This window comes from Chenopodium album, chromosome 16, assembly GCF_948465745.1.
Source record: "Chenopodium album chromosome 16, dcCheAlbu1.1, whole genome shotgun sequence".
NCBI lineage: Eukaryota > Viridiplantae > Streptophyta > Magnoliopsida > Caryophyllales > Amaranthaceae > Chenopodium > Chenopodium album.
The window spans coordinates 9,613,244-9,640,796 of NC_137849.1; the positions used below are offsets into that span (position 1 = coordinate 9,613,244).

The window sequence follows — 27,553 nt, forward strand, 5'->3', positions numbered from 1 at the left end:
GTTTATGCCATCTACTAAATATTCTTTCATCTCGTTGGGTGCCACAATTGTTGTATTACCAACATGGAATGTAACATGAGGATTTTCTTTCCTTTTTATAAAATCGTTAAGATATTGTGAAATGTAGAAAAATCCCAGTGCTTTGGCTTTAGTTGGATTTTTAATAGTCTTCTGACGAATTAGTATGGGACCTTGACAATACCTTACTTTCCTAAACATTATCAAGTAATGCGGGGGACTAACTTTTCCTTCTTTAACTTCGATATTAGCACATTGCACTCTTGCTCCTAGCTGAAAGTCTTCTTTTTTGTCATCACAATATTTCCGAACCTTGTTGAATGCGTACTGTTGGAACTTTGTAAGCCTTGGAAAGAAAGAGTCATTAGGAGTGGGGAATTCATGGAAATCATGTACCATTCCATAATCCCAAGCCTTGTAACGTATACTAATGAATGGAGCATTTGGATTAAGAGGATATGGGTAGATTCGCAATGATGCAACTTTAGAGTTTTTGGGAAACTCTACTCTTTCTCCCCATAGATCTCGAAGATCAAAGAATTTACCGGACTTTGTAACCACCAACTCGTACCATGTTCTAAAATCATTATCTCTTATTTTGTTCAATATTATATTTCGTAAATCAGGAATGAGCTGAAATAACATAATTGTTACTTCGAACATCAATAACCTTTGGACTGCCCGATGGCAACCCTTGATTAAACCATCTCGTGAACGTTGTTTTGCTGATATGATCAAGCCTTGCATTAAGGCCCAACTGGAGGGTGAAACCCGCTCCATTGCTTTTTCGGTCTCATCAATGAGAGTTTTCCTCTCTACATCCATCTTTTGAAGTTGGTATGCAGGAGGTTTTTGTGTAGTCTTGAGCTTCTTAGACGACATTAGCTAATTCTCGGGTCAAGCTGTCTGCCAAAGAATTCTTTGTTCCCTGTATATGTTCAACAGTAAAAGAGAATTGGTTAAGCCACAATTGCCAACGCAGGAGTCTCCCTTGCGCTTGCATATTAGACAAATTCTTTTTAACAAAACCGAGTATGCCTTTGCAATCTGTTCTTACTAAGAACTGTTTAGGGGCTAAGAAGATTAAGAACTTCTCGATCCCTCTAATAACTGCAAGAATTTCCTTTTGCATTGTGGGATAATTTAAATCAGCTTTATTAAAACTTCCACTACTGTATCTGCAAAGTCTTTCTCCTTCTTTGATTTTTAACACAGCACTCCAGTGCTCATTTCTAGCATCTGTTTCAAGGATTAAATCATCTTCACTAGTAGGTACTGTTAGTACAGGAAGATCTTTACACATAGCTTCTATATTTTGAACACTTTTGGAATCACTTTCCTTCCAATTCCAAGTTATTTCTTTCTTGAGTTTTTGTTGTAATGGCTTTCTTAATAGAGCAAGATTTTCTATGAAATCAGAAGCATAGGTTAAACATCCTAGAAATCTTTCTAGTTGTTTTCTATCTTCAATTTTATCTGGGAATTTTTCAATCTTTTCCAAAATATGCTTTTGCAATACTATTTGTCCTGCTTTAATTTCTAATCCTATAAACTCAATTTCTTGTTTAGCATAGACACATTTATCCTTTCCAAGGATTATTCCATGCTCAGCACATTTTTGAGTTACCGCTTTAAGATCATTCTTATGTTGCTCTAAATCTTTTGAGATTATTAAAATATCATCTATATAGACCAAACAACAATGATTAAGTTCTCTAAAAATATTATCCATTCTCCTCTGAAATATTTGTGGAGCATTTTTTAATCCAAAAGGCATTACTAACCATTCATAATGCCCTTGAGGGGCATTGAATGCAGTTAATGGAATACTTTCTTCTTCCATTTTAATTTGCCAGTAGCCACTCTTACAATCCGTTTTAGAAAACCATGTGGCTCCTTGTATTCTATTAAATAACACGGTTTTATTAGGAATGTAATAGCCATCAAAAACAGTATTGTCATTTAGCTATTTATAATTAATGACCATTCTAGCTTTTCCTCTTTTCTCTTCTGCATGATTCCTTACCATGAATGCTTAACTATGATGAGGACTCTTGCTATTTCTAATTAGCTTTTTGTTCAACAATTCTTTTATTTGTTCATCAAATTCCTGTATATCTTGGTAGGTATAGACCATTTATCTTACTTTAATAATCTTATTAGGATTTGTTAGAGTTATCTTAGCAAATGCCTTATCCTTTTCCCAATGTTCTAATGGATTTGTTGAATATAATTTTTCATATAATTTTTATTGCTGCTTATTTATCTGATTTATTAATGATGAATCACACTCAGAAATTCTAAGTGCAACCTCTCGTTGTGTAAGTGTAACCCTATCACCACGCTGGCTGCGCGTAAATTCCATAGTCTGATGAGTATAAGTCTTTGTTATTTTCTGTATAGGAACAGAATGACCATTAATAGTAAAGATTATTTGATCAATGGTTTGAGTGCATGGAGAGTATAATCTCTGAAAATTATTTCCTATTATCATATCATGACTAGGTTGATCAGTTGCCCATAGAATAGGAATAACACATTGAACTCCTCCAATTTCTATTGGTAATTCTTCAATTATTTCAGTATGCATCATGACACTATTATTAGCAATTCTAACTTGCATAGGATTTTTAGCCCTTTTCCACAAGAATTCTGGAAATAATGACCTCTTTCCAAAACATGTAGAACAACCACTATCAATATATGCACATAATTTATATTTATTATAATCTTGATGCATATATCAATTGGAATATAAATGTTATTAGGATTAGTACTGGATATTTCATTACAAGCTTCTATTTGCATATTAACTTCATCTTCATATACTGGTTCACTTACTGTTTTGGTCTTATATCCAATTACCTTCCTTTTATCAATAGGATTATTTGGATCTTCATTTAACTCTAAATTAGAATATGACCCCATATCTATGCTATGCCTTGCCGGTTGTTTTAAGGCTTTTTTTACTTTCATATTTTTCATTTAGTTTCTTTAGTAGAACTAATATTTCTTCTTCATCCTCTTCTGGCTTTTTATCACCTTGTTTTTTCATCCTTATTATTGTTGAATTTTGTCTACTTATACTTGGTGTTCTAAGACTCATATTTCTCTGCATTTTAGGTTTTGTAGTCATCCCAATATGGAGTAATCCAGATTCATCAATTAACCTATTACTTGATCTATTACTAACTGCAGGGTTCATAAAGAATTCCTCCCAAGTTTTTTCAATTTCAATTTCATTCGGATTTACTTTATAGGTGTAATTTTCTTCTTAGGACCTCCTCCTTGCTCATATTTCTGAGCATCGACTATCTGTTTCTTAAAAGATAAGTCTATAGTATTTACCAGCTTATAAACCACCTTCCATCTTAATTGTATGGGTCGTGTTCCTTTATGCATTTTCACTCCTTCTGTTAATAGTTTGATAGCTAAAAACTTTGACGCAAATGAATCCTCTAAGCTCACATAATATCTAGGTTCACATATATAGCTTACCGTTCCTTGACTCAAGTTACATGTGATATCACAAATTATTTGGTCATAAAATTCTATATGTCTAATATCACAAATAAAACTCAAGCATTTAACATCCTTGCCAAAATCTTGTAATGGAGTTATGTATACTTGTACTGCACCAATACATATATAACTATAATTTCCTTTTTCTTTATGTTTTTTAATACTTTTCCAGTTTATGATATTAATTTCGGCTGCCTTTTGTTCACAATCTTCGATTACTATACTTCCTTCCATTTCTTCACATACATATTTAGTTCTTGTTTTAAAGAAAAAAGTTTTAAATATTTTATCTTTAGTAATCTAGGGGAAATTCCAGCTTTCTTTGTTAACTTGATCTAGGTCATTATCTTCAAATGAATACTCAGCTCTTTTCAGTTGTCCTATAGTCATCTTGTTTTTATCTTCCTCATTGTCATCTGATTCTGAATTTTCTTACTCTTCTCCTTCCATCATATTATTTATTTCTTCATAATTTTCTTCTTCAAATTCGCTATCCTCAAGTTCTTCGTTATACTCATTTTCTTCCTCTATTATCTCTACTATCCCTTTATTATTACTTAAAGCTAGTTCTAAAGTCTCGTCTTCTGGTATTTCTATGTAGTCCCAACTACCTAAGGCTTCCATTAATTTATGATTAGTTTTCTTACATTCATTAGCGTAATGTCTTAGTTCTCCACAAGACCAACATTTGCATGTTTTCTTTTTCTCAGGACAATATGTTGCCTTTCTGAAAAACCTACTTGGTTTTCTATATTTATGTTTATAATACTTTTTCTTATAGGTTTTTCCTCTTGATCTGTCAAATTTATTTTTCTTGTAATTTCTTCTCTAATTATAGTTTTTTCTTTCACACCCATAGTTATTTGGGAAATCCCAACAAGTGAGAAATTGTCTCTTCATTTGTTGAGTTCCTGCAACCTCTCTACATTTCTTTTCAATCCACTTTCTTAGGAAAGCAATTCTGTTACCTAGGGCGTCTTTAGCTAAGAATCTCTCTCTCCATTCTTGATATTTTTCACTAATTTTTTCATTAAGAGGACTTGGTAAATTATCATAGAACATTCCAAGATTTGTTTCATTTTCACCAATTGTATAATAATATGTTTCAAATTCCATAATATAGTTCTCAACATATTTCATATTACAGATGGACAAATTACTTAACTTTCTTTGATATTCCATTCTTTTCTCATTAGAATCAGCTCTAGGACCAATAAATTCCAACTCAATGTATTGACATAGCTGTCTAAACATTCTAGTAGGTGATTCACTAGCTCTTAGTGCTGTTTTAACTTCTTCATCTATCCCATCGTACCAGTCTTCTACACACCCGTAGAAACTATGTTCGATATAATTTAAGAAATTTTCAGAAGTCCATTTAGTATTTAGGTTAAGTACACTACTCATACTCTTTTTCCACTGATCCAAAATATCTTGTCTATCTCTTACACTATCTAATTTAAGCTTATAACCAGTTTGACTTATAGGTTCAAGAGTCACTTCTTCTTGTTAAGGTATATGATTAGGCATAACCTTGACACTAAATCGGATAGTCTTCCCTAGAATGTATCTTGGTCGCGTGCAACTTCCTTCACCTTGGTTCCTAGATCATTGGATAACATTATTTTCATTAATAATTTCTTCTCCAACATCATTATTATCCATTACTCTTTTACCTAGTTTATTTTCAATCTTTTGTTGTACAACTTCTATGGGTAGAAAGTCTAGATCATTCAACTTTATTAATCCCATTTGTTGATATAAATCTTCCTCTAAATTAACATAATTATTTTCCTCTATTTCATTATCAGAAGCAATCCTTTTTTCAGAAATTAAATTCATGATTTCGTTGAGCTTATTAGGGTCTTCTTCTTTATCAAATAGGGCTTGTAATTCGTTAAATGTTTTCTCCTGAAGATGAGAGTTCATTTTTAGTTTCTTTATTCTTTTCTTGGTTACTAGTAGGCCTTTTAGGGAGTGATACAGTAAACTTTTTATTTTTACTAAATTTTGAAAAGGATACTTATATTTATACGGGACAATTTTTTCTTTATTAGGTGATACTTCCTTACCAAATTGATGTCTAACTTCGTTTGTTAAAGCAAGTTGGACTTGTTTAATTTGTTCTTTTAGATCGCTTACTTTTTTAATTAATATCGATTGTGGTTATTGATATTTTATTTTCGATATTAATACAACGAGCATGTATGTTATCTACTTCCGATCTTAATTCACCAATTTGATCTACTATATAATTAAAGATTAGGCCAAAATTACTAGTATTTTCAGGAATATGATAATAATGCTTGAAATCAGGTTTTTTACACTCAGTAGAGGTCCTAGTATTCTCCAGTTTTACTTACTTATTAATTAAATTAACAACTTAGTTTAGCTTTTATCCATATGGCTCTGATACCAAATAGACGCAGCTACTAAATTAGATTATTAAGAGAACTTATAAAGATAAATCAAGCTTTGAAGACTATTTATTTAAGGTCTACCTCTGAACACTGGTTTTATATCACTGGATAGTAATTTTCTATCACTAGAACTATTAAGAATACCACTGAAGATTGAAGTACTTAAATGATTTTTTCTAACACTTAAGTTGAAATCAGCTATATATTACTGAGAAATAACTTAGTATTACTGGATAACTAATTTGTGCAACTAGGGCTTAAAAGTATATCATTGTGGCCTGTAGTGGTATTAGTTTGACTCGCAATTGGACACGTTATATATTTTCTCATACATAACCGTTATGCATTAGTACTTCCTCGTATGTAAGATGATGCTAATTGATAATTGGTTCAAAGCCTATTGGTGTATATACCATGCATATATTGTACATACGTTTCATTAAAAAAAAAAAAAAAAAAAAAAAAAAAAAAAAAAAAAAAAAAAAAAAAACAGGATGAACATATTATAGCAATATAATGAATATATAGTTACAGTAAAAAAACATACTATTAAAAATGTAATGAACATATATCTTTGGAGTGAAAAGATTATATTATTAATAAAATATAATAAACATATACCTAGAGTGAAAAGAACATACAGTTAATAGTGTTCTATTTTTATCCCCATGTTCTTTAATTTGAGGGCTGGCAATCCCTGACCCGAACCGAACCCAAACAACCTGAATTTGACCCGATTTAACCCAAATTTCATATTTCATAATAATACTCCCTCCATTTTTAAATACTTGCTCCACTTTCTTTTTTCGGTCGTTTTTAAATACTTGCTCCATTTCCTTATTTAGAAATCTTTTACAATATTTAATTTATTTATCTCACCTAATGGACTCAGCATAAATCATATTATATTAATTCCATATTCTCTCCTCCAATTTTCTCCATTATTTTTGCTTTTTACAATTTTTTATTCTTCCCCCTACCCCACTATCTCCATATTTTATTACTTTCTCCAATTTCTCCTAAAACTCCGTGCATGGAGAAATGGAGCAAGTATTTAAAAATGGAAGGAGTATTAAGTTTTACACTATTTTTGATACTTTCTAAGCATAACTCGAAATCTGACCTGAACCCGACTTGCTGACCCGAATTGCCACCCCTATGACAATATAATGTACATTTATTTGTGACATAATAAATTGTTGTAGCTAAATTACATTATACAACCCTGCTCAAACAAGCTACGTTGCTTGATGTTTTAAAGATAACATTAGTCACTTAAATTCTGACATGTGTACAATAATAATAATAATAATAATAACCTTTTTTTTTAACTTCCAAGCTACAATATGCTACAACTAACCATTGGATCACTTTGTAGATACAAAACTAGTGTGTGACCCGAGCTTTGCTCCAGGTGATACTTTGAATAATTTCATTTATATATATATTAGACACTTTAAAAGTCTTGTTAACTTTTATGTTGTGGGTAAATTAGAATACAATGACAAAAATAACTTGTTTTGTATTTATTTTGTTTTTGATCAACATTCTAATACTTGTATTTATATATAAATGTGAATTAATAAAACATGATTTATTATAGCTAAGATGGTAATACACGTTGTTTTCATTCAATGAGGTTTTGGGTTCGAATCTTTTTGTATGCATTTTTAATTGAGAACATTGAATGCGGCATGACGTTAAAGGTCGTTGAATGATGATGTGGCGTAGTACTGGTGTAAGAAAGGATACATGTGGCACATACACAAATTTAGAAACGCCTTTTTTTTTAGAAACGCCTTTTAATATATAGTGTAAAAACTAGTTTTTGGGCAATGCCCCGAGTCATTATATGTATAATATAAATGAGGTTTTATGATAAAAAATTATGTGATAAAATATAGAAAAATATTAAATTAGTTACCTTTGTTGTAAATAAAGGATTAAAATAGTACAAATAGTATAAAAATATTTAAGTAAGATAAAAAAGATAATCTCACAAACAATGGAATAATATCAGTGTGTCATGATGCAAATCACTAACTTGAAAATGAATTTCGACGCAACCAAGGTGTTCGATTGTATTCGCCGGCATGTTCCTTAAGGTTAACATACCATTTCCCACAAAGACACTTTTGGATGGAAAATTTGAGTCAAGAAACTTATGCCCAATAGAGAATGTGTTTAGACTATTGTGCTTGATGTATTTTTCAAGTGTAAAAAAAAAAAAAAAAAAAATGATTCTTCTATTTATAGAGAAACATGAAAGAACATAGAAGAAAAATCCAAAGCATCAAGAGAGGTGAATAATCACTTTAAACATCCTTTTAAATGGAGGGTTATGAGAGTTGTTACTTATTAAGAGAATAATGGTGGTGATTAATCACCTTAGCTTAAACATCCTCTTAAATTGGGGGTTATAAGAATTACTCTAGTAATTGTAGTAATTGTATGACATGGCGCCACATCATCTGCCTAGTCATGATGACACTTGGCGAGCTCATGTCTTCCCATTGAGTTTTAATATATATATACTAGCTTTAATATTTAACTAGTATATACCTCTGGCGTTGCCCCTGATTTCCGTTTTTTGAAGAGTGTACATATTTTTATACATCCTTCGGAATTTTTTATGGTACCTATTATTATTATTATTATTGTCATTGTTTTAATTTTTTTTTTTTTGAAGAAAATTATTTTAAGGCAAAATTGGTATAAACCACCTTTTTTGACCAACTTTTTTGAAAAAACCACATTATATATATATATATATATATATATATATATATATATATATATATATATATATATATATATATATATATATATATATATTTTTATTTTTTTTTAACTAAACCACCTTTTAAGTACCTAAGTTTTTTATTGCACCACCCCTATTTCAAATTTTGATAAAAAATTTAACTAAGACATCAAAGGGACCTACAACTTGTGATTTTTCCTCCTAAGTCATTTATTTTTTCCCTCCCAAAAACATTCGACCTTTCTCTCTATATAAATGCATGACTAAAAGGAGTAAAACTCCAAAAAAACCAAACGTAATTTTGCTGCACAAATTAAATTGTAGTCTTTGTTCATTCTCTAACCCTAAACTGAGGTAATTGAAGTGAATGGTTAATATGGAAGGGAAGGTTTTGTTGTGGTTGTTGATTTGGAAGTGGATGGTTGAGATGCAATCCGATAGATTTGAAATAGGGGTGGTGCAATAAAAAACTTAGGTACCTAAAAGGTGGTTTAGTAAAAAAAAAAAAAAAAAAGACATAAAAGATGGTTTTTTCAAAAAAATTGGACAAAAAAGGTGGTTTATACCAATTTTACCTTATTTTAACTATTGTTACTTTTAAATAAATTACTATTGCCTCTATTATTTTAATGTCACATTTGGACTTTTGGCATTATTAGCTTGACCTAGTTCGACCAATGTTCCTCTTTGGCTTTAATACTTCCCACAATCGAGTGATCCTCACTTTCAAAATCTAGTCTTGTCTCTTGTTATTAATATCTAAATCCTTAATCAAATGATATATTGTTGTTCATGTGATGTTCTATGCCTCTGAATTGTCAAGTTAAAATATTATAAATCACTTAATTTCCAAATCTAGATAGTTTTTGTGAATTTTATTTTATTTTTTTTTACAAAAGTTTTTGAGATATTTGAGTTAACATTTAAAAAATAAAAAAAAAAAAATAAATAAAAAAAAAAAAAAAACTAATTGTAGTACTAATATAAGTAGTAGCTTTTATAGTTTATTGCATCCATTCATCTTCAAATAAAGCTGGAAAAAACAATAATAATATGTTTAGGATGAAAATAATCATCTACTCTAGATGATATCGAAACCGAAAACATTGAGGAGCTAAGGCAGGGTATATAATTTTAGGATTGATAGTATAAATATGATTTTGGTTTAGTTGTCGATTTTATGATGAGATGCCTAGTATTATTTTTTTTTGTGTCAATGCATTCCATTGTTTTTGGTATCATATCTACGCTATTACTATCGAGTTATCTTGAGAAATTGGATATGAATTGAGAAGTACTTGGACACCTGTAAAAGAAAAGGACATGTACACAAAAATACATTATATATTTACATAATGTACACTATTTAATCTATAAGTACAATATGCAAATAAGCCGCGGTTAAATACATTAAGGAGTCAAGGCATAAACAAAATTAATGAAACTGATAACAAAATCATAAACGTACCAAAAAATTATTAAAACTGGATATAAAGAATAATTCATTGATAAAGCTTTGATGGTAGACTATAAAATTAATGATACTTGACCTTATTTATAGTTATAATTATGTGGTGTATTCGTATAGGAGTAAAATTCTATTGTAAATTTTAGGAAAAATTGGCCGCAACAACACCAACTATGACAAAGGTGCGTGTAGCAGCACAACCTTTCAAGGGTGCACTCAACATCACAAACTATGCACTTGGGTGCACATAACAACATAAATGACATTGGCAAAATGTAGATTTCTTCTAAAAGTGAAATCTTAAATATTTTTAATGCCTTTTTGTTTAAAAATATTTTTGATTAATTTCATTCTACTTAATTTTCCATTTTCCATCACATGTAATTAAATAACCATTAAATTGAATTATTTCAAAAAGTTTTCGCCATTATTTTCTATCGTTTGTTTCTTCAATTACTTTTTTTACATCTCATGTGATGATTGACTTAGTTTCCTCTTCCATTATAATTAATTTTTTCCCTTTAAATTAATTCTCTCTTAACCTCCACAATTTAAGTGTTGTACATCAAAAACAAAAAAATCAATTTGACATATCCTAAAATCCAACTCTAAAATTATTTTTTGAATTAAGTATTTGAAATCACTTTGTGGGTTTTGATATTAGTATTTAGAAAGTTACCTATGTATCCTGAAATCTTGTAGAATAAAGGTATTTAAATGATTTTATTTTTTATTTTTTATTTTATTTATCAATTTAGTATTTAACTAGGTGGAAAGGGATAGGAAACTAAGTCAATCATGTGAGATCGATATTAGAAATAGTAATTGGAGAAGCGAACAAAGGAAAATAATAGCACAAATTTTTTTTTTAAGGAATCCGCTTAATATAATGGTGGAGGTCAAGAAATGCTTAAATGAAAAAAAAAAAAAAAAAAAGGTAAGGCTAATTTAGTTACGCATGATGGAAAATCATATATGTTTAAATAATGTTTAAACAATTATATAAAATAATAAAGATTCCACTTTTTTCCATGCAACCTTAGTTCATTAGTGTCATTTATGCTAATATGTGCACCCAATTACATAGTTTGTGCTGTAAACCGCACCCTTAAAAGGTTGTGCTGCTACACGCACCTTTGTCATAGTTGGTGTTGTTGCGGCCAATTTTTCCTAAATTTTATTGTTAGTTAGATATTCAAGATGGATATCAATATTTTATCTAAATATATTCTGTCATTTAAAAAGAGGTATTTAAAACTAAAAAAAGATTAAAAGTCTATCGAAATTAAAACTCAAAGATAACCTGTTTTTATACCAAACAAATCTATCTAATAATCCTTGTGGCATGTTTATGTATAGTTGTAGCTTACATGGCGCGACACTTGGCAAAAAACTGGAATGCCAAGTGTTGCTGTTTTGTGGCCTTATGGCGAGACCGACTTTATATATTAGTGGTATGATGTGGCAAGGAGATGTTCTAAGTTACCTGTGCATTACATTGGTCTAAAATCGGAATTATTATTACTTTTTTCATCCCATAATATAGTTTTTGTTTCTCATTGTTCACGAGAATCAAATATAGTAGAGGGAGTGTGCAATATTTTTTAAAAGTAGGGTTTTATATATAATATGTGAAATATTAAAAAACAAAAAATAGATAATGACACATTATGAATCTTTTGATATAAGAGTATTTTATATGAAAACTGTATAAATTTAAGGAAAAAGATATGTGCAGCTCAAAAGGTTGTATATAAGATGCTAAAGGTGGAAAGAATTGACAATAAACAAACATTTATTTCACTGACTTACTCGTGAATTGTCAATAAATTCCCAACTTAATACTAAAAAAGAAAGTATATTAAAGGTCTGTTCTCTTCAGCTTATTTTCAGTTCACTTTAGTTCAGATCCAATAAGTTCAGTTCAGTTCAGTTCTTAATTTGCTATCCTCATAAAATATTCAGTTCAGTTCAGTTCAGTTTAGCTCCAATAAGTTCAAATCAGTTCAGCTCAATTCAGTTAATCAGAACAGCCCTAAATATTTATGGGCTGTATATAACATTATCATAAATTTGAATTAGAGCTAAATTGGGAAATGTATAGATGTATCATGTATTTTATATGGTATTATGGTAAGAGAAAGGTAAAAAAAACAAAAACAAAAAAAATTTAGTGAATTATGTAAAATGTATATAGACTAGTACATACAATATCTTGGATCACCCATAAAAATACATGCACTATATTATGTGACAAAGAAAGTATTAATGGAATATATTACGGAGTAAAAACAATTACATTAAAGTGGGGGTGTAATCCGAAGATATAACAATTAACGAGGTGCATCAAAATTAAGTTGTTTTGCCAACTCCTAATATCAAGGTTTTTTCTAGATGAAACATCCTATTGAATAGATTAATTCTTTCTGATCTTTTACCTACCTTAATACTCGCAACTTATTTTCTCATTTAGATGCTTTTCTATGTTTTATTATTTCCCTTTTTATTTGTTTTTATATCTTTATGGTAGGAAATTGTTGATTTAATAACAACTAAAAAAACCCCACTTTATTAATTTTTTGTCTTGTGTCATTCTAATGTTTGCTCATTTTCTTTCTTTCTTTCTCAATTGAATGGTTAATTAGTGTGTATTATTCATCTATTAGATTACATGGCATGCATGAGAATTGGCTCTAAATCTGACTCTTTGCGTCGTGAAGGCCAAACTTGGTATGTTACATTACTTCCTTTCATCACTTGTTCATTTTATCATCTTGATTAGTAGTTTTGAGTCGTTGAACCGAGGATTTTAGACGGATCCATATAGTTTTAAGGTAAAGAAAGTTACGTTCTTTTTTTTTAGGACGGGGGATAAGGGAAATCCTATCGATTATAATTTTTTGTTGTACTTGTAATTGTTTGGAATGAAAAATGTAATAACAAATTTTTTTGTGAAATTATAATTAAATGGTTTGTATTCAAAATGACAATAAAAGATAGTTTATCAATTGAATGGAAATAGTCTAATAGATGTTAAAGTTTAATACAAGATTACAAAATACTTGTTATTGCTTTGTGCTTATTGTGCTATTGAGTAATTACATGTGATTTGATATGGAGGAATGAAACTTGCACTATAATCAATTTGAGCTTAAATTGGTAATATGGAATATTTATTTTCTTTGTATTATAAACGTTTCTTTTAGATATATGTTATAAACAAGAAAAAGTTAAAAAAAATTATCAATAAGTAGGTATAAATTATACGTAGTACGTGACAACTTGTTTAGCTTGTTAAAGTATAAGGAATGATACTATGTGATAGCCAAGATATGGGATGAAATCTCGCTTACAAACTTGTTGAACAGGTGAAAGTAACATTGGTGTTATTTTGTGTTGTCTTTATTATTTTCTTTCATTTTCCATTACATGAAACATTGAAATTTACTACATTTTACTTATATGTCAAAATCTAATGAAATGTTGATTGATTAATGTTGTGATTTTTTTGGTACAACTTGAAGTTATTTATAAATATTTTAATTACTAAAAGATACTAGTATTGAAATATTTGCATTCAAATTGTATGTTGGCAAATGCAAAACTCAAAGTATTGCTTGTATATATTGTACTGAAGAATTATTGTACTGAATGCTTTTAGCCTTTTAAGTTCGGTATTAGTTCAATATTTCCATCGAATCTTATATACAATACTTCTTACAATTTTGTTAGTTTCCAATTGTATCAATTTTTTTTTTTCCCTTCAAATATTTGAATATCAAATATCTTATATTTACAGGATTTGTTCATCTGGTCTTGCAAGTGACGTTACCATAGATATTGGTGATATATCATTTCACTTACACAAGGTATAATGATTTTACTTCCATATATATATGTAAATTAGTTATTGAATATGTGTGATTATTTTCATTATGTTGTATACTTGTATGTGTTTAATCTATTCTTATACTTTCGTACTTTCGTAGTTTCCCTTGATCTCAAGAAGTGGGCTGCTAGAGAAGCTTATTGGAGAGTTCACAAGTGAGGATGGATCAAGCTGCATCGTCAGACTCGATGAAGTACCTGGTGGATCCAAGGCATTTGAACTTGTTGCCAAATTTTGTTATGGAATGAAGCTTGAGATTAATCCCTCCAACGTAGTCTCTCTACGTTGTGCAGGAGAATACCTCGAAATGACTGAAGAATATGGGGAGGGAAATCTCATTGCCCAAACTGAGGCCTTTTTTAGTGAAGTATTCAGCAGTTGGACAGACTCCATGCAGGCTCTTGTGACATGTGAAGAAGTTCTCGAGCAAGCAGAGGAAGCTCATGTTGTTTCGCGGTGCATAAATTCCTTGGCTATTAAAGCATGTTCGGATCCTAGCTTGTTTGGATGGCCTGTTAGTGGACAAAGTAAGAACTCCAAAGAGAAGTCTTTATGGAACGGGATTTCTTCAGGGAGCAAGTCACAGGTTACTACTGCTGATGATTGGTGGTATGAGGATGTATCTTCTCTTAGTTTTTCGCTTTATAAGAGGCTTATTAAAGCTGTTGAAGCAAGGGGAATGAAACCTGAAAGAGTTTCGGGTTCAATCATGTTTTATGCTAGGACTAATATCCCTCTTTTGAATAAGCAATCTGAAAAGGATACAACCAAGCAAGGATCAGAGGCTTCAACTGTTCTGTTGTCTGAAGTTGACCAAGGGAACCTTCTTGAAGACATTGTAAATCTACTTCCTACACAAAAAGGCGTCACACCAACAAAATTTCTGCTAAGGCTACTGAAAACTGCTATGAACTTACATTGCAATCCTCCTTGCTTGGAAAATTTGGAGAAAAGGGTAGGAGCTCAACTGGACCAAGCCACATTGGTAGATTTGCTTATTCCAAACACAGGGTTTGCGTTAGAAACGTTGTATGATATTGATTGTGTTCAGAGGATTGCCGATCATTTCATGAAAATGCAGTTAGGCGTGTCTGGAACATCTTCTCCTACAACAGCAGAAGACAGCGTGCAGTTGATAAATGCATCTGAATCAATTGCTTCCATGACTTTGGTGGCCGAACTTATTGATTCTTACCTTGCTGAGGTTGCTCCTGATGTCAATGTTAAGGCTCCCAAATTCCAAGCTCTTGCTGCTGTGATCCCTGATTATGCAAGGCCTAGATATGATGCTTTCTACCATGCTGTTGATATCTATCTTAAGGTATCGCCTATTTCCCTTTTGTATGTTCCAAATAATAGAGAAAGTAACAATACATTAAATTTAATTATATGCTACTTATTGCAGGCACATCCATGGCTCACAGAGTCCGAGAGAGAGCAAATTTGCAGGTTAATGAATTGTCAGAAGCTGTCACTAGAGGCCAGTACTCATGCAGCACAAAATGAGCGGTTGCCACTTCGGATGGTAGTCCAAGTGCTTTTCTTTGAACAACTAAGGCTTCGAACTCAGATCTCTGGATGGTTTTTCTTGTCTGATAACCTTGATAGCTCGCAAAATAGGGATCAGGATGAGATTGTGGATCAGGATCGAGCTTTAGTGGTTGCTGGTGATGTGAGGAATCGAGTTTCTGAGCTTGAGAAGGAATATCAAACTATGAAAAAAGAGATACAGAAAATGACCAAGACCAAGAAAAAATGGAGCATATTTTCTAAAATGTTTGCCAGACCTAAACCGCGTGCTCAGTTAATCCAGCCAAAATCTGGGCTTACCAAAGTGCAACAAGCATCTCTTCTCAAAACCCAAGAGTTGGAGAATACAAAGTTTACAGAGTTAGATGGTACAAATCAAAATTAGAAGGGTAATGATTTTGTATTTGCTTCTCATTTTCTGTTGGGTAATTTAGTTTTAAAGACTCCTATGTTCTACATTTTCTTGTTAGAAAGGTTCTTTTGTGTTACAGAATTCGACAGTCATGACTTTTTTTCTACCTAGTTCGTTGTAATGTAAGTTATTGCGTTACTGTCTTACTGATTTACCTACACTGCTTCTTCTCCCTAAGTTTTCGAGCAAGCTTGATTAGAATAAGCATTGGACATCTTGTTTTGATATAATCAAGCTTGAAAGTTTATTAGTTTGTGTGACATTTTTGTTTTCTAGATTTTACAGTCCTTTCGGTATATTACGGAAGAGGGTGTATCGTTTACTTATTCTGGCAGTATGGTAACAAAGTAAATCACCTACTTTCCTACTCAGTGTTTTGGTTCACCCAAAAGTACTAGAACCAAGTGCAGTTCTGATACTCAGTTGTCTCTGAAAAGAGTTTCATTGTAAGTCTAAAATATTTTCCGGGGAGTCGTGAATGGTACCCTAAACTTGTGGGACGTAAATAGGTGTATTTACAAAACACTGAGGGATCTATCCATTCTCACAATGGAAAAGTGACATTCAGAGGCCTTATAGTATCTGTTCCCCTGAATTTACACCCTTTGGAAGAAAATAAATTCAAGAAATTTTGAAATTACGAGATTCTGAATGTGTGCAAAATATGATACTCTGTAGCAAAAGATGGCGGATAAAAGCATGGGAGATAAATTTCCCACTCAGCTGATGATGCATCCAGGAACCTGCAATTTCTCAGAAGTTTTTGTCTGATTACGAAAGCTGAAAGAAAATTAAGCAGAATGGATGATCTGGAAAACAGATACTCTGTTTTAGAAGAAAGGAATGTGTACTAATTCCCGAATGTATTTTTTAAATATTATATATACGGATTGTATTATATGCAACTTTGGGGTATTATTTGTGAGATATAAAAAATTTCAAAGTTGCATATAATACGATCCGAAGGTAGTGTGTGTGTATATATATATATATATATATATATATATATATATACACACACACACACAATTAAGGAAAAATTCCTTTAAAAAAAAAAGGAATAAACATTAGGAAACCCTCCTCACGAGGGGAAAACTACTAATTGCCGAATTTGAATAGGTTTTATGCATTACACAGCATATGCCAGAAGACAGAGTGTGGCTGTATTAACATCAAATAATCAAAATAATCGATATAAAGTATTTCTATAGACAAGTTTAAACGTCAAAAATCAAATGCATCAAATGATATAATCTTGAAAATAACACTATGAAAGATTCTGCTGAAGAATGTGAAATATTGAACCTGAAATTTTTGCATAAAGCCTTGTAAAATAATGCCTGGCTGAATTTCTCTATTAATTTATAAAAATGTATTGATTATTCCTGAAGCCATAGTTGGTCAAATCCCCAAAGGTACAGCATAAACCCTTAAGATATAGTTCTATATAACTAAAAGACGAAATGAAGCTATACAACATTTATCAAAGATTATATTTTTGTCTCAAAAATGTAAGTTGAAGACACGGCCAAACCTTCAGCATCGAATGTGCGTACCAATCTCTGCCTTTTATCAGGAGACTCAAGCCAACAAAACTCAAGATGAAATGACTTTAGTTCAGCCACACTCTTCGCTATATCAGTAGGGCATCCCATATACATACCTCCAGGCAACAAAGTTAACTGGAAACCTTTGTCAAACTTTATCAGGTTGTCCTGCATCGTGCCCGTCCATTGAACATTTGCAGTGACATCACTTCCTTTGACAGTTGAACTTATGTCCTGTATGTTTGTGACCCAGAAAGAGGATTATTAGGAACCACACAAAGATCACTTAAAATATCAAGTCATGTCAACCGCAACATGAACTTCAACAGTCAGAAAAATTGAAAGGCTACGAGAGCAGTTTATGTAAGTATCTAATAGAGTGAGAAAACACAAAGATAATACTAGTATAAGACTACTGACTACGCATACATTACTCTAAGGCACTGAAGAAAATTAAGCAAATTGGATGCTTAATCTAAAATAAAGAAATATTACAGTGGATGGAGCTACAAAAGTTGTTTTTGTCACCACCAAACTAATAGAGTGGAGTTATTGAAGGTAAGTAACTAGGGGATTTCGAGATGTAATCTATTCTTTATTTACACACGTAAGATAGCTATTTTCATTAATCCCTAATACTTACCTTCGTTTTTTTTAGTTGACAAGTATACCTTTTTAGGAAGTTTATTTTTAGTTGACACGTTTCCTTTTTAGGTAAGTTTTATACCTTACTTTTTTTAGTGTACCCCACTTGCTTTATCATTCTCTTTCATTATCTCTCCTCTCCTTAATATGTGTGTCTAAATTGAACGCGTCAACTAAATAGAAACAAAGTAATTTACTAATATTCCACCTACTTTTTCAAAAATAAACATGTTATAAAGCTCTACACTAGATTTTTTCTAGGATGCTAATCTAGGGTTGTTGCTTTAGTTGGACTTTGTGTAAAACATTAGGCCATCAGGGGTCGTTTGTTCCAACAACCTAGAATGGAATACATTGGGAACCCACACCAAGGTGGTATGGATTGGAAAATTCATACCCGGCTAAATTTGTTTATTTTGAAATTGAAATGGATTTGTACTCATAGTTTGCATCTAGGGTGGAATGGATTTAGAATCTTGCAGGGTGAGGTGGTTATGAGATTGTACTATTGTAGGGGTTTGGAGTAGAGTTAGATACCATTGGTATGAGCCTATGAGGTTCCATAGCGCAAAAAAAAAAAAAAAAAAAAAAAAAAATTGTCCGATCAAAGCATGAATTCTACTCCGTTCTTATCCACTCTAAAAGGCCCAACCAAGTGTTCTTTAGGAGGGAGTTCAACAATACACTCAAAATAGAAAAAGGGCAAAAACAAGTTCCTCAAAGTAAGCTGAACTTTGATATTAACTAATTATATGATCTTGAACAGATTCTAATTGCACTCTCGATTTTCACTTTTCATCGTAAGAAAAAACATGTAATTGGATTTGAAAAATTATGTTGAAAAGTCAACATGAGAACAAAAACTATCTAAAGTACACATAATTTTAGCAATCTAAAAACAATTCCTCCATCAGGAAAGGTAATTATATGAAAGCCCTCATCTGAAATTAATCCCACCATTTTTTATTTCAAAAGCCGATTAAAAATTAGGAACACCTTCAGAAAAATTTCTTTTGGTACACCAGGAAAAAAAAAAAAGGGAAGAGTTATTTAATTCGTGCAAATGATGTATATGTATAGGGTGATGTGCCAACCTTGCCTACATGATGATGCTAAATTTCCCTTCCAAGAAGATCAATTAGATTTATCTGATCATGTAAGCTAAATTCCTGATCAGGTTTAACTTATACACAAACAAAGACCATCTTCCCAAAGATGGAGACTTGCCTGCATGTATCTGTGCTTCTATATATGAAAAAGTCACTTCCATGTACAATAATCTAGTGTTGGTTTTTTTTTTTCTTCTTTTTTTTCTTCCATTTCTTTTCAAAGACATCCAGAAATCCTGTATGCATGCAAGCAATCTACCATATATGTCAGCTCTGATAAGGCAGCCAAAAACAGCATCTTGCACACAATAAATACAGTAGCTATCAAACTGTACACCATACTGGTGCTTGACCTTTCTCACAAAACCACCAAGATATAAACCTAACCTTTCATGCAGCACATTTATAACACCAAAATTTCCCAGTTTATATGGTGCAAACATTCACTCCCATTACAGTGTCACCATTCTTAATCAACCTTTAGCATTCATCGTTTGTGAGGCCAGTAATATTAATCTATTTTGCCTAGCCTTCATAATTGCACAGTATATCCATTTAACCATTGCTGCATTTGACACCACCTAAGTGATAGTTTTAAAAACAAATAGGAAGACTCGAGCACAAAATTCTGCACATTGTCCCACAAGACTCTCGGTCTTGACAGTGTGTACACAAGACTTTGCATCAGACCCCCAACAAACAGACCCTTGATATGTACTCTTTCACAATAGCAGCTGTTAATTTATACAGCACTAAGCTACTTAATTCTCAATGTCCAGTAATTTAACTTTTGCATTCACAGATGGTCCATAAGCTATCATAACGAATTGCCCCCATCACTCTAATATTATTCATTGTAAGTTTCAAAACCCTTCGTAGTATTCCCTATATCCCAATTGAAATTTTCCTGGTTACTTGTGACACATATACTTGACCATAAATATTTTAAATCATGCATTAGTAAAAGTTAAACAAAGTTGTTATTTTGGAAATATAAATTTTAATGACCTTTTAACAAGATTTCACATGTTAATGTATTTTCATATTTATTGACAAATAAACATGACCAAAGTTTCACTTGTAAGAAAATTACAAATGATATAGAAGTATAAAATTTTATTTTTTTCACGTCTTTTAAAAAGGCTGTGATTGATTGATTGATTTTCAAAAGCACATAGTTAACTTTATATATGCAAGGGGACTGTATATGCAAGCAGTATGCCAATCTAAACCACATGAAGTCGTAAAATAAACAGATGTACTCTGCTTCAAGCATAGTAGTATAGTACTCTATGAAGCATTTGGTCAAACACTAAAATAGCATCCAAAATTGATGATCAGTTGAAGGGAGTGTCATACCTGGATCAACAGACCATTTTCATCAAGTTCTAGTGAAGCAACTGTATCATGCTCAGCCATTGTTGCACCATACACACCACTGCGTTTGGTGACTGAACTGCCCTTCCATCGACCAAGAAAAGGTAAAAGCCTGTTGCTGTTATCCTACCAGATCCAAAAGAATCAGTTAATAGTTACATTCCTTGGCTTCTTACATTTACTTAACAATCAATTAAACTAATATACAAGGGTTTTTGGTTGGTGAATACCTCTAAGGAAGGGGATGCATCAACAACGCTTCCTCTCTCTTCAAGAAATATAAGAAGCATTTCTAGAATTCCTTTTGGGTCCATGATATGGAATGCTCTAGCTCGCATATCTTTATTGATAGAATAAAGGCAATTCTCACAGACAATAGATGGCCGCGAAGAGGGCAGCTTCAAGTTTCTGTGAAATAAAAGATTTTGCTTTAAAACCTGGTGAGTCAACTACAAGATATTGACAACAGCTAATAGAAGGATGACACTTTAAACTTTAAAGTGTAGATGTAGAGTCACACTATCATTTCCAAGTTCCCAAAGTGAACTCAATGCCTAACATATCTGAAAATGCATGATTAGTATCTGTAGTATGCAAGATTTTGATATCTCCTGCATATTTTAGCCTATTTGTCTATTCTAGTATACATTTAAAGAGTCCGATTGAACCATCATTTTACATCGAAGAAAACAATGATGGACATTATTTCATTGTCTGTCTTTATGTTGATCATCTTATCTACACTGGAAATGGTATGAAACTCATTAATAATTTCAAAGAATCTGTGATGCAAGAGTTTGAAATGACAGACTTAGGACTCATGAAATACTTTCTTGGAATTCAAGTAACGCAAACTAAGGGATAAATTTTTATTTAATCAAGAAAAATATACAATGGATCTCCTCAGGAAATTTCATATGGAGAATTGCTAACCTGTGAATAACTCCTATGGCATTAAATGACAATTAAGTAAATATGATGGAGCTAAAAAGGTCGATGTTAATATATACTGAAGTTGGGTAGGCAATTTAATATACTTAACTCATACAAGACTTGACATAGCTCAAGCAGTGAATATGGTATCAAAATTTATGAATAATCCTAGCACAATACATTTTGCTGCCGCAAAAAGGATATTACATTATACTCAAGGTGCCGAGAAAATAGACATAAGATACCGAACTAAAGAGAATGATAAATTGATTGGATATACAGATAGTGGTTCTGTAGATGATCGTAACAGTACATCAACTTGCAAATTCTGCACTAAAATAATATCATGGAATCAAGGAAACAATAAAGTGTAGCATTGTCCTCAACAAAAGCATCACAATTTTCATTGCCTTGTTCCGCATTAATCAAACACAACACCACCAGATTTCCTAACAGCTTTTTATCACAATGTTCGCATCACAATTTGCATAGCAAGTGGCAACTACATGCCATCACTACAATAATTATTTGACAAACATGGTTGAGCATGGCTCCGTCCTGAAAGGTGGATACATTAGATATTGGGCAAAGTCTAATATGAAGAGGAAGAAAGACAAACTCATGTCCCTACTATAGAGCCAAGGGCAATCACAGTAGGACTTAAATAGCCAAGATGAATATGGACAAAATTGAAGGTATATTGCTTCCTTAGGTCTCCAAAAGAAAGATTAATAAATTGTTTCAATTAGACTGGTAATAATATATATACCATGTTGAGTAGCGTATGAGAGGGAAAGAGGTTTAACTAGCAACTGCTACACACAAAATAAAAAGAATGAGTATATTAAAGACCTCATACTTAAGCAGAGTCTACTATGAAGGCACTTTAAAACCTTCAGATTAATATTGTACTCCATATGCAATCTGCAGTTCTATTCGTGTGCTAGGAAATATCAAACAATCTTCGAAAAAGGGAATAAATCTCTACATATTTCCAAACGGTTGTGTCACTGACTCACTGTGTTATTTGCCTATTGTATAGATGATTTAATCATTAAAAAATCCCATTTTCCTAGAACATATCTTATTAATCAAGCCATGTTATAATGCTCGACTAAAATATAGGAGAAACTGCCTTTGAAAAGAGACCACCTACTTGGGAGATTCTTCACCGGTGTCATCTTCCCCAAGAACCCCTTGTCGTAACACTGTTTCTAACATACCAGCAGTCTGGTATCTTAGGGCAAATGCCTTCTCATTTGGAAAGAAGCCGATCTGTAATAAAATAAGTTTTACATCAATTTAAAAGACAAAAATCACTAAAAGTAAGGTTTTCTCCAAATTTAGAAAACCATCTTCCACGTATTGAAAGAAATACCTGTTGATACTTGTCCACAGTAAACATGTTGCTTTCTTTGATTTTGTACTCTGCCCACTCTGTCTCCTCCTCATCACCAGAAATGGATGTGCTTGATACAGGCTGTTTTATGTACAACCTGAAAACAGTTCATGATTGTCACGAAAGACAGAGAGAGCAGCCACAAGGCCCACAAAATAATGGATTCACTGATCATAATATCAAACTATCCAACATAACTTGAACATAGTGAATACAACTCGAGCATTTTTATCACTAGCCAAAATTTTTATGAAACATTCTACTAGCACCTCTAAAGAGAAAACCCCTAATATATATATTAAAACTTTCTTATAATAAAAAAACCTAGGGGTGTCTATTCGGCATTCGGTTTGGATTTGGCCTAAATCCAACCGGGTCCAAATTAAAATTCGGTTTTCAAAATTTGAGTCCAATCCGATCCAAATTTACCCATAATCCAACATAATCCAATCCGAATTAGATTTCAGTGGTTAGGATCCAATCTGAAATCTAATTAAAATAAACTACCATGTTTTTTCAAGCAAAATGACCCTTGTTTGTAATAAAGACATCATAAATCATCAATGCACTAACTAACTCGAACATGAATTGATATAGACATCATAAATCATCAATAAGTTTATTATGTCAAAGTAAACAATGCAAGGATTGTTGTGGAACATCACGGAGTCATCTATCCAAGCTATGATGAGGGAGCAAGGGAGAAGTTAACATACGTCTGAATGAGGCTAATGAGTTCATCTTCACCATAAGAACCCGCAGAGAGCCTAGTAGTCACTTTATGCAGAAGCTTCCCATTAGCATCAAATTGCTGCCAACATCAAATATACTGCTTATAAATGCATCAAAAAAAAAAAAAAAAAAAAAGTGTTGTGCTAGTTAGCATCAAGAGTGGTATATTAAAAAGATAACAGAAAAGAAAGTATGTGACAGTGGTTAGCTAACCAAATATTTTCACTCATTCATAATGAAATAGGTGAAAGCCTCCTAAGTGCTTAATGCTGTGATAATACTATTTTTTTGTTCCCAGAACAGTTTGCATATTAACCAGCCAAAAACATATGAACCCCCAATAGGAAGGTTTACACTACATTCTATGGAATCTAATAACAAAATCAGCATAAGTATAACATATTCAGATATAGTGTTTTGCAGTACTTTCCTATACACTAAACCTAAAAGTTCTTCAGCCATCTAAAACCAATGCTTCCAAAAACCATTTAGATGCTAGACCTCATCCAATATAAATCCTTGTAGACATCGGCAGAAAAGCCTTTGAATCTTGCATAGTTTGACCATTCAAGCAAGCAAACCCTTTGTACCAGGACACTCAAAGATAGTCCCCTACACAAATATATTGTATCTTACTTATCTACTTCAAGTCAAAAGCCTATCATGCATCTCAAGCCAATCATGAACAATCTCAAGGAATATTCTTTTAGCCAATAGCACCAACCTTTTTTCAAGCACAAAAAAGTCTAAATGTTGCTTATTATGCTTAATGCGTATCTCGTATCATCTCCGAGATTAACACTCAAAATAAGAACTTCCAAGCATCAATCATATTTGAAATATTGTTAGGTTTGTTACTCTAAAATCTATATTGGTTTAAATTCTCAGCTCAATGATTTGGTTCAAGCTCAGTCCAGCAGCAGCAGCAGCAGATGCAGGGAAATTAATCACAAGTAGTTGAGCTCAGGCAGCTTGGTGATCACTGATCAGACAACCTTGTCCACCTCAGCAAGAAGTTGTTAGATAGTTTGTTATTATATTCCATTAGAAAGTTGTCAGGGTGCAATGAGCTTAGCTCCTTTGAACTTCTGTATTTCTATATATATGTCAATTGTAAATTATGAGAATTCATAATCATTTTCCCAAAATCCTGGGTTTGTAAGAGTTTCTCTCTCAATCAAAAGTATCAACAAAATTCGCAATTCTTCTTCTCATATTCAAAGTTGTTCTACAAAATTCAATTGCTGAAATCTACTGTTTCATCAATTTCTACAATCTAAATGCTCAAATCTCATAAACTATAAGAATGATAACCCAAAAAATGTCTAGCTTCATATGAAATGTCCAGTTTTTCAACTAGCAAATCATTGCTTTCTTAACCATACAAAGAAATTCATACTAGCTTTGCCATTTTTTTTTTTACAATGTTGTTGGATTAGTCCAATGTATACTTAAACAAAATCAAGTTTTGAATTTTTTTTTTTTATTTATTTATTATTATTATTATAATTTTTTTTTTTTTTTTTTTTTTTACTAATAGACAGTTAAACATATTAATGGTCAAACACATGTCTCAAAAGTAGCAAATTAACAAAGTAAATTCATACAAAGTACAGAGCAGTGAAGATGCACTAATCCACACCACATTTAAAAATCATGTAAAATCAAAATCATAAAACATGCTTCAATCCCAGAAATAATCTACCTCTAAACAAGAAAACCCAGAAATTTCCAACAATTATAAACAAAAACCATGAAGAAAAAAATTGAAATAAAGAAGAAGATACCCACATAGAAAGAACCAGCCCAACTTCCGAGATTAATTTGAACAAAACGATGAAGATTGTCGATACCCAATGAATCCTCATCTGATATCTCCAATTCTGGGACAGAAGTTGGGGTTGTAGTTGCTTTAATTGAATATTTGGGATGATTTTTGATGGGGTAAAATGTTGAAATTGTGCGGAAGTTTGAAGATGGAAGATAAATTGGTTGGTATTTGTTGTGAGAAAGAAGTTTTGGGGTAAGTGGAGAGGAAATTGAACAAGAAAAGGATGCCATAGTAGTAGCTAGTAGGAGAGACTGGAGTTATCCTTTGGAGTTGGCTTATCCAAGAGTAGACATTATTCTGCTATGGAGTCTAACAGATTAACGGATAGGGAAAAGTTCTCAATTTCTTTTGAGCAAGTGTAGCGCAAATTAGAACGTCGAGGGTGTCAAAAACTTACCCGATTCTAAAGCTTTACTTGAACGTACATGAGGGTTTCAAAAACTTATGGGTTGGGTCAGTTCAGGTGGGATACAGGTCGAATTATTTCGAGTTTTGGGTATGATTCGGGTCAGGTATCGGGTCTAGTTCAGATCAGGTCAATGTCAAGTCGGCTCAATTTCGGGTCAAGTATGTGCGGGGCATATTCGGGTTGGGTTAAAATCAGGTCAAGTCATGTTCGGGTCAGACCATTTGTGAATCAAGCTCAAATCAATAATTTTATATTTTGTTATTGTTATAATAAGAATTGAAGATGAACAATTGGAGTTATTTATGATACCAGATCGACATTTTTAGTTCAATTATAAAGTAATTTTAGTTCCGGAGATTTCAGATATCGAGTCTGTTAAGGTCAATTAGGGTATCGGGTTTGTTTGGGTCAAACACTTCGAGTCAATTTCGGGTCGGGTTAGTTCAGATGTTGGGTCAACTCCATTTTCGGGTTGGGTCAATTTCGGGTTTCTAGTCATTTTCGGGTCAATGTTTTTGGGTCAATTTCGGGTCATGGGTCGGGTCATCAGGTCTAGGTCAGGATTGCTAGGTCTAGTGCGGTTGGCCACATCGTGTGACCACTTATAAAAGAACATAGTAACCCATGTAACACTGATCGAGTAACCTTATAACACTGACGAAGTAACCCCTTTAAAAGTGACCAAGTAACTCCTATTATAGTAACGGGGTAACCTTTATAATGGCTGGCCACCCCATGTGGCCAACCACATATAAGACTTGGTGTTACTTGAAATCAAACTTTTTTTTTAATGCAAATCCAATTAACTTGAAGTTAACTTTGAAATTGATTTTACCCGATAATTTACAATCCAAACACAACTTGGTATCAACTCATTGTTTATCTAAAATCAATAAATATGATAATTCAATATATGAATTGGATCTAACACGAAATGAAATAAAACCATTTATGCCCAAATAAAACCTCATTTTACCTGACTTAAAACTATTCAAGCCCGATCAAACCTGACCCTAAACTTATTAGTCAATTATTTATCGACTTATTGATTATAGTAGAGAACAAAGAGGGATTTATAATATTTAGTATAAAATGTAGTGAATAAGGGAGTTATACTTTGAACAAATACTTCGTATTTAATTGTTAGTAAAAGATGTAAATTATAAAATAGTGTAAGTGGAATTGGCAAGCTAAGAGTGAAAGATAATAAAATACTTGTGTAGGTAGGGCCGTGGGGTTAGCGGGACAGAGAAATAATAAAATATAAAAGAACATGTTGCAATTGTCTTAGACAAACCTAAAATGAAAATGTGACAATTATTACGAAATAGAGGGGGTATAACTTTATTGAAAATATCACAATTCAAGCATTACTAAAGTGTGAATTTCTCGTACTCTTCATCCCGAAACTGAAATGCTTTGAACTAAAATTGAGCTAATAATCAAAGAAACCTGACTTAAGATCTAATCGAATCCGAAATGTCATGATTCAAAGTCTACTAAATCCATTTTGACCCAAATAAATCCGGTTAGATCTGTATCTGATCTCAC

General features: G+C 32.1%; 2 protein-coding genes across 2 annotated transcripts; one reads left to right on the forward strand and one right to left on the reverse strand.

The window, feature by feature from the left end:
- The first annotated feature begins 12,860 nt into the window (after positions 1 to 12,860).
- LOC145583870 (BTB/POZ domain-containing protein At5g03250-like) lies at positions 12,861 to 15,993 on the forward strand. Its single transcript, XM_081640829.1, has 4 exons — positions 12,861 to 12,919; positions 13,989 to 14,058; positions 14,179 to 15,399; positions 15,484 to 15,993. Exons 1-4 carry the CDS (start codon positions 12,861 to 12,863, stop codon positions 15,991 to 15,993), a joined length of 1,860 nt encoding a protein of 619 aa, XP_081496955.1.
- A 1,376-nt stretch (positions 15,994 to 17,369) lies between these two features.
- LOC145584865 (uncharacterized) lies at positions 17,370 to 25,984 on the reverse strand. Its single transcript, XM_081641652.1, has 7 exons — positions 25,554 to 25,984; positions 23,747 to 23,841; positions 23,010 to 23,127; positions 22,788 to 22,906; positions 20,929 to 21,106; positions 20,681 to 20,824; positions 17,370 to 17,801 (listed from the first exon to the last, which is right to left on the reverse strand). The coding sequence occupies exons 1-7, from the start codon at positions 25,821 to 25,823 to the stop codon at positions 17,511 to 17,513; spliced, it is 1,215 nt and encodes a 404-aa protein (XP_081497778.1). The 5' UTR covers positions 25,824 to 25,984; the 3' UTR covers positions 17,370 to 17,510.
- Between the last annotated feature and the right edge of the window lie 1,569 nt (positions 25,985 to 27,553).

Bases quoted from the DNA above. Each gene is read 5' to 3' on its own strand.
- LOC145583870 (XM_081640829.1), top strand. From the start codon at position 12,861: ATGGCATGCATGAGAATTGGCTCTAAATCTGACTCTTTGCGTCGTGAA. The intron at 12,920-13,988 runs GTATGTTACATT...TTATATTTACAG, and splicing joins CGTCGTGAAGGCCAAACTTG to GATTTGTTCATCTGGTCTTG. The intron at 14,059-14,178 runs GTATAATGATTT...GTACTTTCGTAG, and splicing joins TATCATTTCACTTACACAAG to TTTCCCTTGATCTCAAGAAG.
- LOC145584865 (XM_081641652.1), bottom strand. From the start codon at position 25,823: ATGGCATCCTTTTCTTGTTCAATTTCCTCTCCACTTACCCCAAAACTT. The intron at 21,107-22,787 runs GTAGGTGGTCTC...TTTATTTCACAG, and splicing joins ACCGGTGAAGAATCTCCCAA to AAACTTGAAGCTGCCCTCTT. The intron at 20,825-20,928 runs GTATTCACCAAC...TGGATCTGGTAG, and splicing joins ATGCATCCCCTTCCTTAGAG to GATAACAGCAACAGGCTTTT.